General features: G+C 52.1%; 1 protein-coding gene across 3 annotated transcripts in view; it reads left to right on the plus strand.

Annotated features, from left to right (window-relative positions):
* PTGIS (prostaglandin I2 synthase) overlaps nucleotides 1–15,761 on the plus strand; it is a 40,565-nt gene extending 24,804 nt beyond the window's left edge. The window contains exons 7-11 of one of the 3 annotated variants that reach the window (XM_053199839.1): nucleotides 6,682–6,850; nucleotides 7,832–8,013; nucleotides 9,754–9,905; nucleotides 12,370–12,463; nucleotides 13,949–15,761. In XM_053199839.1, the coding sequence (XP_053055814.1) occupies nucleotides 6,682–6,850; nucleotides 7,832–8,013; nucleotides 9,754–9,905; nucleotides 12,370–12,463; nucleotides 13,949–14,011 (660 nt within the window). In that variant the 3' untranslated portion in view covers nucleotides 14,012–15,761. The other 2 variants (XM_027046871.2, XM_053199838.1) reach the window with 2 other exon arrangements.
* Nucleotides 15,762–16,110: the final 349 nt, after the last annotated feature.

Raw genomic sequence — 16,110 nt, forward strand, 5'->3', positions numbered from 1 at the left:
TGTTTAAGTTTAAGTTTATTTATTTTGAGAAAGAGAGAAAGTGTGTGTGCACCTGCACAAGTGGGGCAGGGGCAGAGAGGGAGGGAGTGGGGGAGAGAGAGAGAATGAGTGAATGAATCCCAAGCAGGCTCTGTGCTGTCAACAGGAGACTGGTGAGATCATGACCTGAGCCAAAATCAAGAATCAGACGCTTAACCAACTGAGCCACCCAGGCACCCTGTACAGGGTGCATTTAGATGTGGGTATACACAGGATGTAAAATGGAGTCAGGAATAGAGAGATCCTGGGGGTCTGTTGTCATCAAGGTGGTTGAGGAAGACTGAGAAGGAGAGGTTGGCTGATAAGAAAGAGCTGAAGTTGGGGGCTTGGGAGAGATGTGGGAATAGAGCATTCCGAGTAGGGGAAACAAAGTGCAAAGGCCCTGGGGTTGCATCATACCCGGTGTTTGGACAATAGGAAGGAGTTGAGTGTGGCTGAAGCAGAGTGACGAGGGGTAGGAATGAGGGAAGAGATCATGGATGGCATGTGGGTCCCAGTAAATAAAAACTTGGGGTTTTTCTGTGGCTGAGGTGGGAGCCCTGGGAATGTTCTAAGCAGAGGAGGGAAAGGATCTCAGGAGCAAAGGCAGAAGTAAGGACACCAATGAGACAGTGGCGGTAGGACCAGGTGGGGGCCGTGGAGGTGAAGAGGAAATTCTGGAAACAGAGAAGCCAGCGCCAGTGGGTATGGTAATGGACCAGATACTGGGGTGAGAGAAAGCAGGGCTGAGGATGCTACCTCTCAAGGCCTGGTTCCTGTCCTCTCCTGGACCCCAGAGCCCTGCACCTTCTCTTGGCCCCTCCTCGGCAGTGACAGCTGCACAGACTGACATTTCTGGGTAATTCCCTTCCCATCGACTTGCAGCTTATTTTTAGTTTTCTCTCAGAGCCATTAACTGTCCTTGCAGGCAAAGGCTGGCAAGGGGCAAGGGCTGGGTTTAATCAGCAGTTGGGGCCCCATTAGTGCCTAATAACATATTTATGGGTAGAGACTTGGAGCTCCCAACCGCCCCCAGAATCCCTTGCAGAATGACCTCTGTCAGCAGAACTAGATGCTGGCTTGGGGGCTTGCGTGGCAGAGAGTCTGGGGAACAGCCTTTGGTGGGGCCAGGAGAACTGAGCAGGGCTTGGGGACAGGACATCCTCTGACTCTGCATTGTTGACAGTGTGCAGAATTCAGGCAGGTGACAAGATGCTTCGAGAGCTTGAGTCTTTTTTTAAAATTTTTTTAATGTTTATTCATTTTTGAAAGACAGGGAGAGACAGAGTACAAGCAGGGGTGGGGTGGAGAGAGAGGGGGACACAGAATCCGAAGCAGGCCCCATCCAGGCTCCGAGCTGTCAGCACAGAGGCCGACGCGGGGCTCGAACTCACGGGCCATGAGGTCATGACCTGGGCCGAAGTCGGACGCTCAACGGACTGAGCCACCCAGGCGCCCCGAGGGCTCGAGTCTTAAGAGCAGGGCCAAGATGCTGAGAAGCCCCGTGGTGTTGGACACAGGCCCTGTGACCCACCTGCCTGGATTTGAATCCTGACTTTGCCACTCCCTGGCAAACCAGTCCCTTATGTTCTTGGTGCCTCAGTTTACTCAGCTGTAAAGTGAAGGTGGCAGTCAGTACCATCCTCAAGGCGCTGTGGTGAGGATGGGAGAAAGCGATGATGGCAAACCTGTAATTGTACTGGGCAGGTGACTAGAGCTCACTAGACGTGTTCAACAGTTATTTAGTGAATGGCCACTGTGTGCTGGGCACCATTCTAGAAGCCGGGGATAGAGCAGTGAGCAGACCAAAGACCCCTGCCCTTATGGAGCTGATATTCTGGGAAAAGACACTTGGTAAACAAGTCAGCATATAAAATATAGCCAAGGTAAATATAGTCAAGTTCTGTAGAGAACCGATAAAGTGGGGGAGGGGGTGGGGAGGGCTACTTTATATAGCGTGGCCAAGGAAGCCCTCACCAGGAAGGTGACATCTGAGCAGAAATATAAAGGGAGGGGGGGGAGCCATATAGATACATAGGATGAGGGCATCCAAGCAGGGGCACAGCAAGTGCAAAGGCCCTGAGGTGGGGATCAGGGTGATGTGATAGAGAGGTAGCAGGGCCCTGTGGGCTTTGGGGAGGACTTTGGCTTTTCCTCTGAGAAAGGAATTCTTTGAGGACACTGAACAGAGGAGCAACATAGCCTGCCCTCTGCTTTAGAGGCATTATTCTGGCTACATCACTGAGAATCGGCTGTAGCGGGGGAAGTGGAGGCAGGGAGACCAGAGATGAGGCCACTGCAGTGTCCAGGCAAGAGAGGATGGTGATGGACCAGGGCAGGTGCCGAGGCCAAGAGAGGGAGTGAGAGCATTCTGGACACATTTCTGGGTAGAGCCAACAGGATTTGCTGTTGGGCGGGACAATGAGAGAAGGTACCAACAGCGATGCCTCCAGGTTTTGGCCTGAGCAACAGGAAGGACAAAGATGCTGTTAACTGATGAGCAAGATGGTGAACGGGGCAAGCGTGCGGGGAGAGAATCAGAGGGTTGGTTTTGGGTGTGTGAGTTTGAAACAGAGAACTGGGTAGGGGGTGGGGGACACAGCTGGAGTGAAGAAGAATATGGAATTCAGGGCTGAGGCCCAGGAGGGAGATGTGCCCTTGGGAGGTGTTGGTGTGGTAGTGGTTTGGGCAGCCACTGGTCTGGAGACCGCAGGGGCTCAGGGGGATGGAGAGGGGACCCAGCCCCTGGCCTCTCCAGCTGTGGGGTTCAGGAAGGCGGAGAGGAGTCTGCCTGAAAACCGAGGAGGAGTGGTCGGGGGGCTGTGGGAGGGGAACCGGGAGGGGGCCACCCAGAGGCCAGCTGCAGAAAGTTCTGAGACGTGGCCAGATGGTAGCTTGGCTGCTATCGTCAGATCAGAGTGGAGCCTGGAGGCTCCAGCCCCCGGGGGCTAGAGGGCCGCCCAGGTCAGGGAAGGGGCTGGCTCTGAAGGGGTGAGGTGGGCAGAGCGAGGCGTTCACGAAGGCCTGCCTGGCAGGCCCACGGCGGCCCAGGCTTCCCTCCCAGCTCTGAGGCATTAGGCGGGGGGAGGGGCGACCGTGTCAACCCTAAAAGAAACAGATTTTTTTTAATCACAAAAAATGAAAAGAGATATCACCTGTGACCTCCCATCCCTCAGCTCTGCTTTCTTCTCTCGTGGCTCCAGGCCCAGACGGGCTGCCCCAGAGGGTGGCCGTGAAGGGTGCCAGCAGCTCCTGGCAGCTGGGCAGCCCCCCGTGGAGGAGGGCTTCTCCTTCCCATGGATTCTCCCACAAATCCCAGGTCTGAGGCTCATTGGCCCAGCCCGAGTCACACGTCCCCTCTGAGTATATCACCGAGTGGCCCAGCCCGGGTAGCGAGGCCACACCTGAGGTCTGGAGGGTGTGGCTCAGCCCCAGATGCCCAGAGTGAAGTAGGAGGTACTTCTTCGAAGGAAAATGGGGTGCTGCTATCCACAGGCAAGGGAGTGGAAGCAGGGCAGGCAGGGTGCACGTGTCCCCCACTCCGCCTGGCTCTGTGGTGAGGTGGCCACAAAGTGGAGCACAGGATCCCAGTGCCGTGTCCGGTGCACTTTGAGCGCCCCCTGGAGGTCAGCTGCTGCCATTCACAGGAAAGGTAGAGCAGAGGACAGGCGCTCCTGGGTGAATGGACTTTGGCTGCAGGGGTGGGGAATGAGGCTAGACGAGACGTATTCTCCTGGGTAAACGGAGGCGGGGCCCTATGGGAGACAGCTCGACTTCCAGGGTAGTGAGTTCAAGATCTCTTGTAGAGGTGTGATCACATACACGTGCACACTCACACGTCTGTGCAGTGGGTGGAAGGCAGTCCTTGCTGCCTCCCTAACTTGCCATGGTTTTTTCTGGAAGGCAGAGATCACTGAGCAGCCTCATGGTCCCCTCATGCTTTGTGATTAATGAGCGGTGGCCCCCATCAGACTGTCCAGGCAAGACAAAATGGCCTTGGCCCTGGGTTCACCCAAGGCTGAATTATTTATCACCTACACCCCCCTGGCTGTTTAAGTGATGGACAGCAAGTGACCTTGCTTGTCTCTGTAGGACCTGAGATGCCAGAGGAAATCTCAGAGTCCAAGGCCCCACCTCGTTCTCAAACGGGGTAGGGGAGGAGAGGAGGGGTGCTGGGAGGGGAGACCACTTCTGAGCACCTACTCTGTGCCCAGCAGGCGGAGATGGCTTATGTTACCCCATTTAACCAGGATGGAGGTTTTGAGACCCAGAGTGGGAAGTGACTTGTCCAGAGTCACAGAAAGCGGGGAGCTGGGTTGTAAACCCAACTCTGCCTGGTCCAGTCCAGGGTTCTGCCAGCCCACCTCCCAGGCTGCCTTGGACATAGAGGATTCTTCCACAAATACCATTGAACTCCTGCTGTGCGCTGGGACTGGGGAGTGCTTAGTTGGCCTTTTCGGTGAAATGGGTGATAATGGTACCTGCTTGAAGGGAGAATTGAATGAGGGAACAATGGCACTTCCTTGGTGCTGAATTCACAGCAGCTAAAGAAAAAAACCCTAGAAAATCTGTTTCACCATCATTGATGCTTTGGTCCATTTGTTTTCTGCCTTTTTCTGTACATTTCTTTTCTGTGATTAAGATCATGGAGTTTTTTGTTGCTGTTATTTAGGTGTTTTTGTTTTTTTTTTTTTTGAGAGAGAGAGAGAGAGAGAGTGTGTGCATGCAAGCAGGGAAGGGGCAGAGATGGAGAGAGGGAGAGAGAAAACCCCAAGCAGTCTCTGCCCTGTCAGCGCAGAGCCCGATTCGGGGCTCGATCTCACAAACCATGAGATCATGACCTGAGCTGAAATCAAGAGTCGGATGCTTAACCAGCTGAGCCACCAGGTGCCCCAAGATCATGCAGTTTTTAAAATCCAAGTTTTAATTTTACTTACTATCATGTCACAAGCATTTCTCCATGTCATTGCAGATCAGTATAAAAATCACCCCACTTTTCTTTGGCTTAAAAGTACTGCATCCATTAAAAAAATTCAAACAGTGTAAAAGCGCATATGTAGTGAGAATCAGTACCTGCCACTCCCCCCCGCCTCTCCCGCTTCGGTTCCAGAGGCTCCTTGTAGAGATGGTCCGTGCTTCTTCATGGGATCCCTCTTCAAACCTACACATGGGAGCACAGTGAATCCCTGTTCTGTGTCCCCCTGTGCTTCAGGGCATCTTGGCTACTGTCCCATCAGTGCACACAGAGCCAGCTGCCTTTTAACGACTTCCTGTATCATCGTTCTATGGAGGGATCATCGTCTATCTCATTGATCTATTGATAGACTGGCTTTGCTTCCAATCTTTTGTTGTTACATCAACACTGTGATCAGTATCCTTGTGCAAATGTCCTTTTGTCCGTGTGCAATTATGTCTGTAATAGAATTACTGGGGAAATACGGCGTTTAATGACTATCATCAAGATGGAATGGTAGACAAAAATCGTCCCCCATATCAAGGTTAGTTGGTATTCCACCCATGTGAGCTTATTTTGGGGTACCCCACACATATTTTAGCTTCAGGAAATACCTGAATATTAAAGTGTTCAGCTAAGGCTGAAGTCTTGGAACAAGAGATTTAAAAATATTTTTTGTAGTTTTTTATTTATTCAGGTAATGTCTATACCCAACATGGGGCTCACACAACCCCGAAATCAAGAGTCACATGCTCCTCCAACCGAGCCAGCCGGGTGCCCCTAGAGCAAGAGATTTTATCCATTTTCCTAATTACTGAACTATTGAGAACTTTTACGTAATTTTTGTTCAAGAAATTACTAGCTTTCATGGTCATCATTGATTATCGCTTCTTCGCAACATACACACACAATGTGCAAATATTTGAAAGTAGATACCCAGGCATCACATCAGTTGCTATTGTTGTGTGACAACAAACCACAAAAATTTGGTGGCACACACTGATGAGTATTTATTTAACTCCCACATCTGTGGGTCTGCTGGGAGTCAGCTGCTCTGGACGAGGCTTAGCTGGACGGCCGGCTCTGTCCCACGTGTGTCTCATCCTCCTCGTGGGACCAGCAAGCCATTGGGCAAGTGGAAACAGACAAGGTCTCTTAAGGCCCGTGCTCAGAGCTGCTGCTCGGTCAGTTCTGCTCGATTCTGTTGGTCGAAACAAGTCACACAGCGGAGCCTAGATTCAGGGGGCTGGGGAAATACACTGTGCCTCTGAAATGGGAGGCAGAACAAAGTCCGTGACAAGGGGCACGGATACAGGGAAGGGTGGAGAAACGGGGCTAAGGATTCGGTCGTCCTAGATGTTAACAATAATCTTAACTGATACACCTTGTTCCTACTACTGACACTTCTTTGCTGATTAGCTATGAAGATCACCTGTGTGAGCTCAGCTCAGGGATTTTGCTCAAGGTCAGGGATGCCAAGAATAGCGCTGGGAGTAGGCATTGGGCTACACCAAAGCCCCAGAGCATATTTGGGCCATGTCCTGAGCTGAAGATAAACATGAGTCATGCCTAGATGTTTGGCAGGCATGGGAACCCAGGCCTACTGACCCCTGTGCCTTGGCCAGGGCTGTGGCTGTGGCACGGACCAGTCAGCTCTCACCCCAGGTTTGCCCTGTTGATGGTATAACAGGGGCTCCTTCTCATTGCAGGGCAACATGGGTCCTGCTGCCTTCTGGCTTCTGCTCTTCCTCCTCAAGAATCCTGAGGCCCTGGCTGCTGTCCGTGGAGAACTTGAGCAGCTCCTCTCCAGAACAGAACAGACTGTTTCGCAAATGACCACCCTCCCCCAGAAACTTTTGGACAGCATGCCTGTGCTTGGTGAGACAGACCCTCCAGATTAGCCCCAAAGACTGGGTCATCGTGGGCCCCCTAAGCCCTTCCCAACATGGACTCCCATCATCCAGAGTCCATCAGTGTCCTCTGACCTAGGGTCTCCCAGGACCTCCTATCTTCTTAGACCTGGTATCTCTGTGCCCCTCACTCAGCTGCCCAGGACTCATGGTCTCTGTAGATTTTTGGTTGCAAATGGCAAAAAACCTAACTTAAACTGGCTGAAGCAGACAAAGGACTTTCTTTGAGGGCATTAACTCAGAAGTCCAGAGGACAGCTAACTTCAGGCACAGGTGGACCCAGGTGCTTTGACAACATCATTAGGACTCAGTCTGTCCCTCTCTGGGCCCTGCCCTGCTGGGTTGGCTCCAGTCTCAGGTCAGCAGGGTGGCCACCAGTCCGGGCTGACGTACTGTCAGTCCTACGAGGGGGTGCTTCTCTGAGATGTTCCTACCCAAAGCCCCAGGATTGTGTCTCATTGTCTGTCTTTGAGTCACATGCCCATCTTGAACCAATGACAGGTTCAGAGGGTTGAAATGCTCTGATTGGTCAATCACACACAGCCCATGGAATTGGGAGTGAAGTCAACAGCCCAACCTCTGACAGCGGGAGAGGAGTGGTCTCCAGAAGAAGATCAGGGAACTGTTTCCAGATGGGGAGTGTAAGCTGGTCAAACAGAAACAACCGACATTGATGGCCCTGCTCTCCCCAGTCTCCCCTGATATCTCCCTGGCTCCCACAGTCCTTCACAGCTTCTAGAGTCAGACCCAAACCCTCACATCCAATATCTGAGGACCATAGTAATCCTATCTCATCAGTTGGCCTTTTTTGGCTCCTCTGTGTGATGGGGGGCAAGTTATGCACCCTCTCTGAGCCTGCCCACCTTCGTCTGTAAAAATGAGGGCTGGGGGTGGCATTTGCGTGTGTGAGAGGACAGCTGCTGACCCTTCCTGGTACCTGCCCATGCAGACAGCGTGCTTAGTGAGAGCCTCAGGCTCACTGCTGCGCCCTTCATTACCCGGGAGGTCATGGTGGACCTGGCCATGCCCATGGCAGATGGGCGGGAATTCAGCCTGCGACGTGGAGACCGCCTCCTCCTCTTTCCCTTCCTGAGTCCCCAGAAAGACCCGGAAATCTACACAGACCCAGAGGCAAGTTGCATACCAGGGACTGTGGGAAAAAAAATCAGTGGCTTCGGGACTAGCCAGATCTCAGTGGCAGCCCAACTCTGCTCTTTGTTTGCTGTGTGACCATGCCCAGATTACTTCACCTCTCTGTGTCTCTCCCCTGTGAAATGGACCTCATGATAGCACCTGCCTCATTGGGTTGTCAGGAAAATTAAAGGAGAGCGTGTAAGAAAGGGTTTCACAGTGCCTGGCCTGCATGGAACGCTCTGTAAGTGATAGCTGAGCAATTTTCCTTCTTTCAGAATGTTATGTCAGCGTCTCAACACTTTTCTCTCTCCTCGGACTTTGAGATAGATGGGTCGAACATTTATAATTTCTAACAGACTTGGGTGCTTACCATGAGCCAGGCCCTGTGCTGTACATCCATCCACATACCCTTCCTTCCGTCCATCCATCCACCTACCCACTCAGTCTTCCCTCTCTGCAGCCCCTGGTCCTTTTACTTGTCCTTCCGCCCATCTTTCATTCAGCTCCTCCTCTGTGCCAAGCCCTGTTCTCAGACACTGTCTTCACCTTACCCTACAATGTAACCAAAGGAAATTGACACCCTCTTTTTAAAAAATGATTTTGTTTGAGTAATCTCTATGCCCAGTGAGGGGCTCGAACTCATGACCCTGAGATCAAGAGTTGCATGCTCTACCGTCTGAGCGAGCCAGGCACCTCTAAAAATAATTTTAAAATTTACCCTGCCAAAGTAATATATATTTGTAAAGTAGAAATATGCAGACACATATGTTTAAAAGTAAAAACTTTTCTTCACTGCCTTTACTCTCCACTTATACGGAGTTCCCTAACAATGGTTTGGAGTGTATCCTTTAAATTATTTTTATGCCTTTACAGACACACATACCACGCTGACACACGTATGAATAAAGAGGTGTGTGAACAGGATAACACAATACATCCTATTCTGAAACTTGCCTTTTTAACTCAACCGGTCTAAAGAACCCTTTCTGGGGCGCCTGGGTGGCTCAGTCGGTTAAGTGTCTGACTTCAGCTCAAGTCATGATCTCGCAGCTTGTGAGCTCGAGCCCCGCATTGGGCTCTGTGCTGGCAGCTCAGGGCCTGGAGCCTGCTTCGGATTCTGTGTCTCCCCCTCTCTCTGCCCCGTTCCTGCTCATGCTGTGTCTCTCTTTGTCTCTCAATAGTAAATAAATGTTAAAAAAAAAATTAAGGAGAGCGTGTAAGAAAGGGTTTCACAGTGCCTGGCCTGCATGGAACGCTCTGTAAGTGATAGCTGAGCACAAAAAGAACCCTTTCTGTGTGAGCACACACAGACCAAGCCTACCCTTCTAAAAAGCTGAGGTAATTAAAAAAAAATTTTTTTTTAATTTTTTTTTTAATATTTATTTATTTTTGAGACAGAGACAGAGCATGAACGGGGGAGGGTCAGAGAGAGAGGGAGACACAGAATCTGAAACAGGCTCCAGGCTCTGAGCTGTCAGCACAGAGCCCGACGCGGGGCTCGAACTCACGGACCATGAGATCATGCCCTGAGCCGAAGTTGGACGCCCAACCGACTGAGCCACGCAGGTGCCCTAAGCTGTGGTAATTTTTTAACCACTGCCCTGTTGATTGGCCTTTACGTTGCTTTCCGGTTTTCCCTCTTGTAAACAAGACTTCGATGAACACCCTCGCACAGTTTTCTCCCAGCATGCGTGTTGTGGGGGGTGGAGCCAGAAATGGACCTCCTTTCTATTTCAGGTGTTTAAGTATAACCGATTCCTGAACTCAGACGGGTCAGAGAAGAAAGACTTTTACAAGGACGGGAAGCGACTGAAACACTACAGCATGCCGTGGGGCGCTGGGCACAACCAGTGCCTGGGGAAGGCTTATGCCATCAGCAGCATCAAACAGTGAGTGTGGGGGCGGTGGCACGGGGTGCAGGCCTGGGGTTGGAGGGGGAGGCTCCTGCTCCAGCTGGTTGGCACACGCCCTCCTCTCCGGAGAATGGGCAGAGGCTCCACACAGCCCGTGAGCCTTCTCCTGCCCACAGGTCTATTTATTTGTGTTTTTAAAAATGTGTGCTAACTTTTTAAGAATCAGAAGATCACGCATAAAAAGCCAGATTTCTGATCTCTTTTGAAATCATCAGATCTGGCAATGAGCTCTTCCCTGCAAGCCTGGTGTCCAAATACCAGACTCCCAGAATACCAAACACTGGACGTTCTGTGCAGCTGACCATTGCTATCCACAGCTGCTGTGCGTGTTCAGAACCCTCTCAGCAGGAACTGGCCGAACGTCATTGTTCCCTCTTGGTTATTTCAACTCCTGTGGGCCCGAGTGCCTTATAAATTCTCTTCCCTGGATCCCAAGAGCCTTGGCCCCCGGACCACAGACAGGGTTATGACATCTGCCCTGTTCTGTCCTGCCCCTGTGTAATCATAAGCTGGGTGACCTTCTGTGCCTGTTTCCTCAACTGTTCAAGGCGGGGGTCCTAAATCCTGCTGTGTCCCCAGTGGTGTCAGAATCTAGGAATTGGGTCTTCCAAAGTACTTACCCCACTGCCTGGCTCATCGTAGGCATTCAATAAGTGTTAGTTATTATTACAATTGCTCACATTACTATTACTAACGTGCAAGAGTTATGCTAGGTGGGTGGGCATGTTGCATTAACCTCTTGGTCTTGGTTTTCTCGGCGGTAAGTTCTGCTTCATGCGCTTTCGTAAAACTCACACCCATGTGAAGCCACACAATAAAATCAACAGGGATTGTGGGAAAAATGGGGCCGGGGATCCGACAGTCAAAAAAACCCTCGTGAAGTAACACATGCAAGATAAGAACCTAGGGGAGAGATGGTCGTACAGCCTCACACGTGTTACGTGCTTTCTCCTTGTGCCTCTCCCACACGAAACCCATAAGCAAATGAGGAATCTGCATGAGGCCCCCTTGGTGTCCCAGTGTATCCATCAGGTTGGAACAGACTCACGTGTTCAAAAATGTAGCGGAACTGACTGTAGTTGTTACCTCGGGAAGTTTCTGGGCAGATAAAAAGAGATCACGCATACTAAATGCTTAGCACGGTGCCTTGCACCTAGGGTTTCAGTAAATTAGCTAATTTGTTAGTGTTTTTATCTCCCTTCACTGCCATGCACCCCTGCTAGGCAGGGGTCAGCCTGATACTGACTAGAGGTCAGATCATTTGCCACCGTGATCATGGACCTGGTGAGGGGAGGTGCCAGGATCCAAATCCAGGTGTCAGCACAGAACTCCCTGCCCGATACAAACTTGATCTCTAGCATCCTACAGCTTCAGAGCTGGGAGGGGCTCGTCCCACCTCTTGGGCCTTCTTTGACCGGACAGGGAAACCGAGGCCCAGGGTGGGGAGGAAACTTAAGAGGCAGAGTTGAGTTCATCCAGCTCTGCTGCCTGGGGTGTGGACTTGGCTCTGTCCTCGCCTTCCCTCCTCTCCATTCAGTGAGGTTAAAGCGTCCTCAGTCCCACACTGGCACCTGGGTCTCGGTGGGGGTGGTGAAGGGACACTGAGCAGTGGAAGATCCAGTCCTGACCCCACTGACACAGGAAGTGAGCTAAGGCAGGTGGGCTGGGGCCAGTTCACATCAGGTAGGGCTGCCTCCACACTTACCGGCACACGATTACACCCTGCCCCCGGCTCGTATGCTTGTCAGGAGGTTCCCCAGAGAGGAGGTTCCCCAGAGGCGTTGGGGGCGGGGTACCTTTCCCTAAGCTCACAAAGGCAGCCTCTGGTTTAGCAGCAGCCCTGACCAGAGCAGACAGTGACGGCTCCAGGAGTTGCGTGGGGACAAGGGGTGGGGAGAGGACAAGGGGCAGGCAGGAGAGTCAGAAAGGGTCCCTGAGTCAGGAGGAGTCAGGCTCTGTTGCTGTAATAAACGACCCCCAAGTCTCTGGCCTGTCACAACAGAGGTGTAGTTCCTACTCATACAAAGTAGGTTGTGGGTTTGGGGGTCCCTCCCCTCCACACAGAGACTCAGGGCCAAGCTCTTCCTATCTCCCCGCCCCATCACCCCAACACAAGGCACATGCAGCCATCAGGCAGAGAACACGCTGACAGTCTCGTGTCGGCCGAGCAGTCTTTGGCGTGGAATCGACATTTGTCATTTCTGGTCACCGCCTGTCCGCAGAACTGGCCGGCGGGCCTCCTAGCCCCAGGGGCTGGCCGGGGTGAACGAGCTCATGGACTATGGGCAGGAAGCACCTGTGCTCTTTTGCTCTCCTCCCACTTTTCCCAAAGCGAGAGCTGGGGTCAGGCTCAGGAGGAAGCCATTGCCCCCCTGCCTTATTCCAGAGGAGACCCCCAACTCTTCCAGTCCTTCCCACCTGCGACACCATCTCTCTGCAGATTCGTGTTCCTTGTGCTGGTGCACTTTGACCTGGAGCTGATCAACCCAGACGCGGAGATCCCCGAGTTTGACCTCAGCAGGTACGGCTTTGGGCTGATGCAGCCGGAACACGACGTGCCTGTCCGTTACCGCGTCCGGCCATGAGCTCTGCCGTGCACTTGCCTCCACCCAGCCTGCCCGCCCCCCCCCCCCGCCCCCCCGTCACTCGGCTTTCTGTGTCTGCATTTCCCCTGGGTGCAGGAGCTTTGAACACTCAACGGTGCCCGCATGACCACTTTCCTGATTCTTCCTTGGAAGGCTATGTCCAGGGGAGGGGAACGAAGGGAAGCTGAGAGGGGGTGAATGGAAAAGGGACACCAGAAGCTCTGTGAATGGTTTGCTGTTCTGGTCGAGTTTCAAAAGGAGTCTCTTTCTCTCCCGACTCACCTTGCCCTGCCCCCCACCTCATGATATCCACGAAAGCTGGGACCCACAGGGCAGAAGCAGAGGAGTCTTGACTGGTCTGTCATGCCCCTGCTCCCCAAGGGGCCAGGTCCTCGACAGTGATGTGGTCCAGGCCTTAGCCTGTCAAAGCAGGTGCTGGCCATAAAAAGGCCAATCAGGGCCTAGCCATGTGTCCATTGATACAGGCTCTGTCCCCAAATTACCATTAAACTAGCCTAAGCCAAAGGAGTCCCTTAATTGTCTGCTTACCCACGGGCCCCATTTGCCACACTTGCCTTATCTCTCCATTCACACCAATGCTTGAGAAAATTCAGGAAGGTTTTCCCAAAGGTGAATATTCAAGGCACAGAACATGCGCTCCTCCCAAAGACTGGGCTCTGTGCTCTGTCCTAGATGTATGGGCTCCAGATGGGAGAGCTTTCCCAGTGTCCAGACTCCAGTAGGGAATGAGAAAGACAGCCCCAGCAGGCTGGCCCCGTTGGAAGGAACCAGCCAGGGCTCCCTGGGCTGGTGGAGCCAGAAAAGGAGGTGTTGGTTTGCTACACCCTAGCCTGGAACCACCAGCTGCTGCACGCTCCAGTGGCAGACCTGTTTTGTGTGGCCCAGACTTCGGAAAAATACATTAGCTGTTACCGTGTCCTCTTTGGGAGAGTCTGTTTAAAATGTCCAGCTTCTCTTGAAAACGTGGACAGCCTGGCCACACTGGGCCCATGTTCCCAAGGGCGGCTATTGGCCAGAGCTGAGATACAGCCACCTCCCTTATCCAGGGCACGTGCATTCTGGCTCGCTAGGGTTTCCACTTGGTGGAGATTTTTCTGCTTTTCCATTCCCAGTACCCCCAGGCCCTTGAAGGCACTCCAGTTTGGGAACCCTCTTCTAACTCTTAGAAGTGATACTGTAGGAGGTGGTAACAACCTACTAATTGGTCCTCAGACCCATGGTCCACCTGTCCTGGGTGCACCCCCCTTCGTACAAACAGATCAAGGATGAAAACTTGCTTTTGCGTCAGCTTTGTGGTCGGGGGGTGGGGGGACAGATCAAAGAGAAAAACTGCCTGGAAACCTTTCTTGTGATGTTAAGTATTATTGTTAACATTAGGTCCTGTTTACTGAGGACCCTCTAAATGCCTGTGACGGGATTCCTACTTCTTACGGCATCTCTTTGAAGAGAGGACGGTTATGCCTTCTTTATGGATGAGGAGGGGCGCTCAGGGAGGTGCCGTGACTTGGTAGGATTTGGCAGAATTCGTGTCCCAGTAGCAAATGCTGGGTGGGTAGCTCTGTGTTCCTTGGGCTCCAGGCGGGTGGTGGAGGGGCAGTCCTGTTTAGCATCGCCCAAGACACAGACACACACACATGTACGTACAGCTCAGTCCCTGTAGCTCTGGCTAGAGGGAGGAGAGGACCTGAGGCCTCCAAACGTTCCAGGGGCTTGGGGGCTTCCCTGGCCCTCAGCCTCCAGGCACCCCCAGGATTCCCAGACAGACACTGTGATTGGCAGGAGGCAGGATATCCCCAGGGAAACCCATCTTCACGCCTGGGTGACCCCTGCTGCCACCTGCTTCTTAACTCTGCAGGAAATCAGGGTTGGCAGCCTTCTGTGGGAGGACGGTGCCGGTTTCCATGGCAACTGTAGCTGCCTCCTCCTGGCTTGGAAGGGAAGGAAGAAGGCTGGCAGAAGTAGCTGCAGGAAGATCTCTCGTGCAGGGCTGTACCCTGGTGCGCTGGGGAAAAGCCCCGCTGACGCCCCACAGATCAGGGCTGCGTGGTCCCCGGGACTAGATTCTCACCCATGTCCCCAAAAGGCCAATTGCTTTTAAAGGTGGCAGCTCCTTGGAGCCACAGTCGTTAGGAAGAGATGGGTCTCCCACCAGGGAGCCCCAGCTGGCACCAGAGATATTGGAGTAGAGCTTGAGAGGTGACGCTTGAAATCCTCCTTTGTTTTAATCTTTATTCTTTTCCCCCTTTTTCCCATTCTTTAAAAAGAAATCAATGTAAACATAAGGTACAGTGAAAAGAGGGAAAGGTGAGTGTGTTCGCTCCTTGCCACAGGTCAGTTAGGAAGGTACCCGGACATCGTTGTATTTCTTCATATTTTGCTTTAGAATCACAAACTTGCAGGACACATGCTAGAAATGCTCTTAGGTTGGGGCACCTGGGTGGCTCAGTCGGTTAAGTGTCCGACTTCGGCTCGGGTCGTGATCTCGCGCGTCATGGGTTCAAGCCCGGCATCAGTGCAGAGCCAGCTTTGGATCTTCTGTCCCCCCTCGCTCTCTGCCCCTCCCCAACTCACACACGCTCCCTTTCCCTCTCTCTCTTTCAAAATAAATAAACATTTTTTTTTTAAACGCTCTTGGGTTGACCTAATGAAGTGTTTCCCTCCCATTGTCTTTTTTTTTTTTTGCTATATTTTGTATTGCTGCTTACCAGATATTCTCCTTGAAACAGACTCATTTTTTACACTTAAATTTGCTTAAAAGGGAACGTTATTCCATCACTGCCAGTAACGGACAACATGTATCTCTCACTGCCAAAAATAGAAAGTGGCTGTGAAATATAAATTTGCCGGGGTGGGAGGGCCTCCGTGCCGTGTCGCCAAGGCTCAGAGCCCGAGGTCTGTCTCTTCTCTGTTACAAAATGAGACAAGGAGGCGGTCCAGGGGTGTTACAGCCAGGCCAGCATCACCCGATGCTTTCTCCTTGACAGTCACAGGTGAAGGGGGCAGAGGGTGTGTGTCTGAGCCCAGGGTCTTCTTCTGCCACCAGCCAGCCCTGCTTGCAGTGAGCTGGGGACGTCCCACCCGTTTGTTTTTGTTTTTTGATAAACACCGTGTTTCGGGAGTAGCCGTGATTATTATGCCTTGCTGTTGTAATAAAGAGTTCTATTTTCATATAATATTGTTGAACAGAAATGTGCTGAAATGTATTAAATCATCCTTGTTTGTCGAACTGCCTCAGTGTGATTTAGGTGGAGCGTCGGCCGTGTCCGGAATGGCAAGGTTGGTTTCTGGGAAGAGAGAACAGAGCACCTACTGGGTGCCAGCTTTGGGACAGGGCCTTTAGAATCCAGCCGTATCTCCAGCTGCCCTGCATATATTATTATCTCCGTTTTTGTAGATGAAGAAACTGGCTGTTGGAGAGGTGAAGGGGCTTGCCACATGGCTAATTAGTAGCCGCAAGAGTTGAGCATAGGCCTCTCTGCCTCCTGAGACCGTCCGTGTTCAGGATCCCTCTATCAGCAATTCTTCCGATGGCAGGAAATGGGGGCTCACAACCCAAAGTAAGACAAGCAGAAAAA

The sequence above is a fragment of the Acinonyx jubatus genome, chromosome A3 (genome assembly GCF_027475565.1).
Source record: "Acinonyx jubatus isolate Ajub_Pintada_27869175 chromosome A3, VMU_Ajub_asm_v1.0, whole genome shotgun sequence".
NCBI classification, from domain to species: domain Eukaryota; kingdom Metazoa; phylum Chordata; class Mammalia; order Carnivora; family Felidae; genus Acinonyx; species Acinonyx jubatus.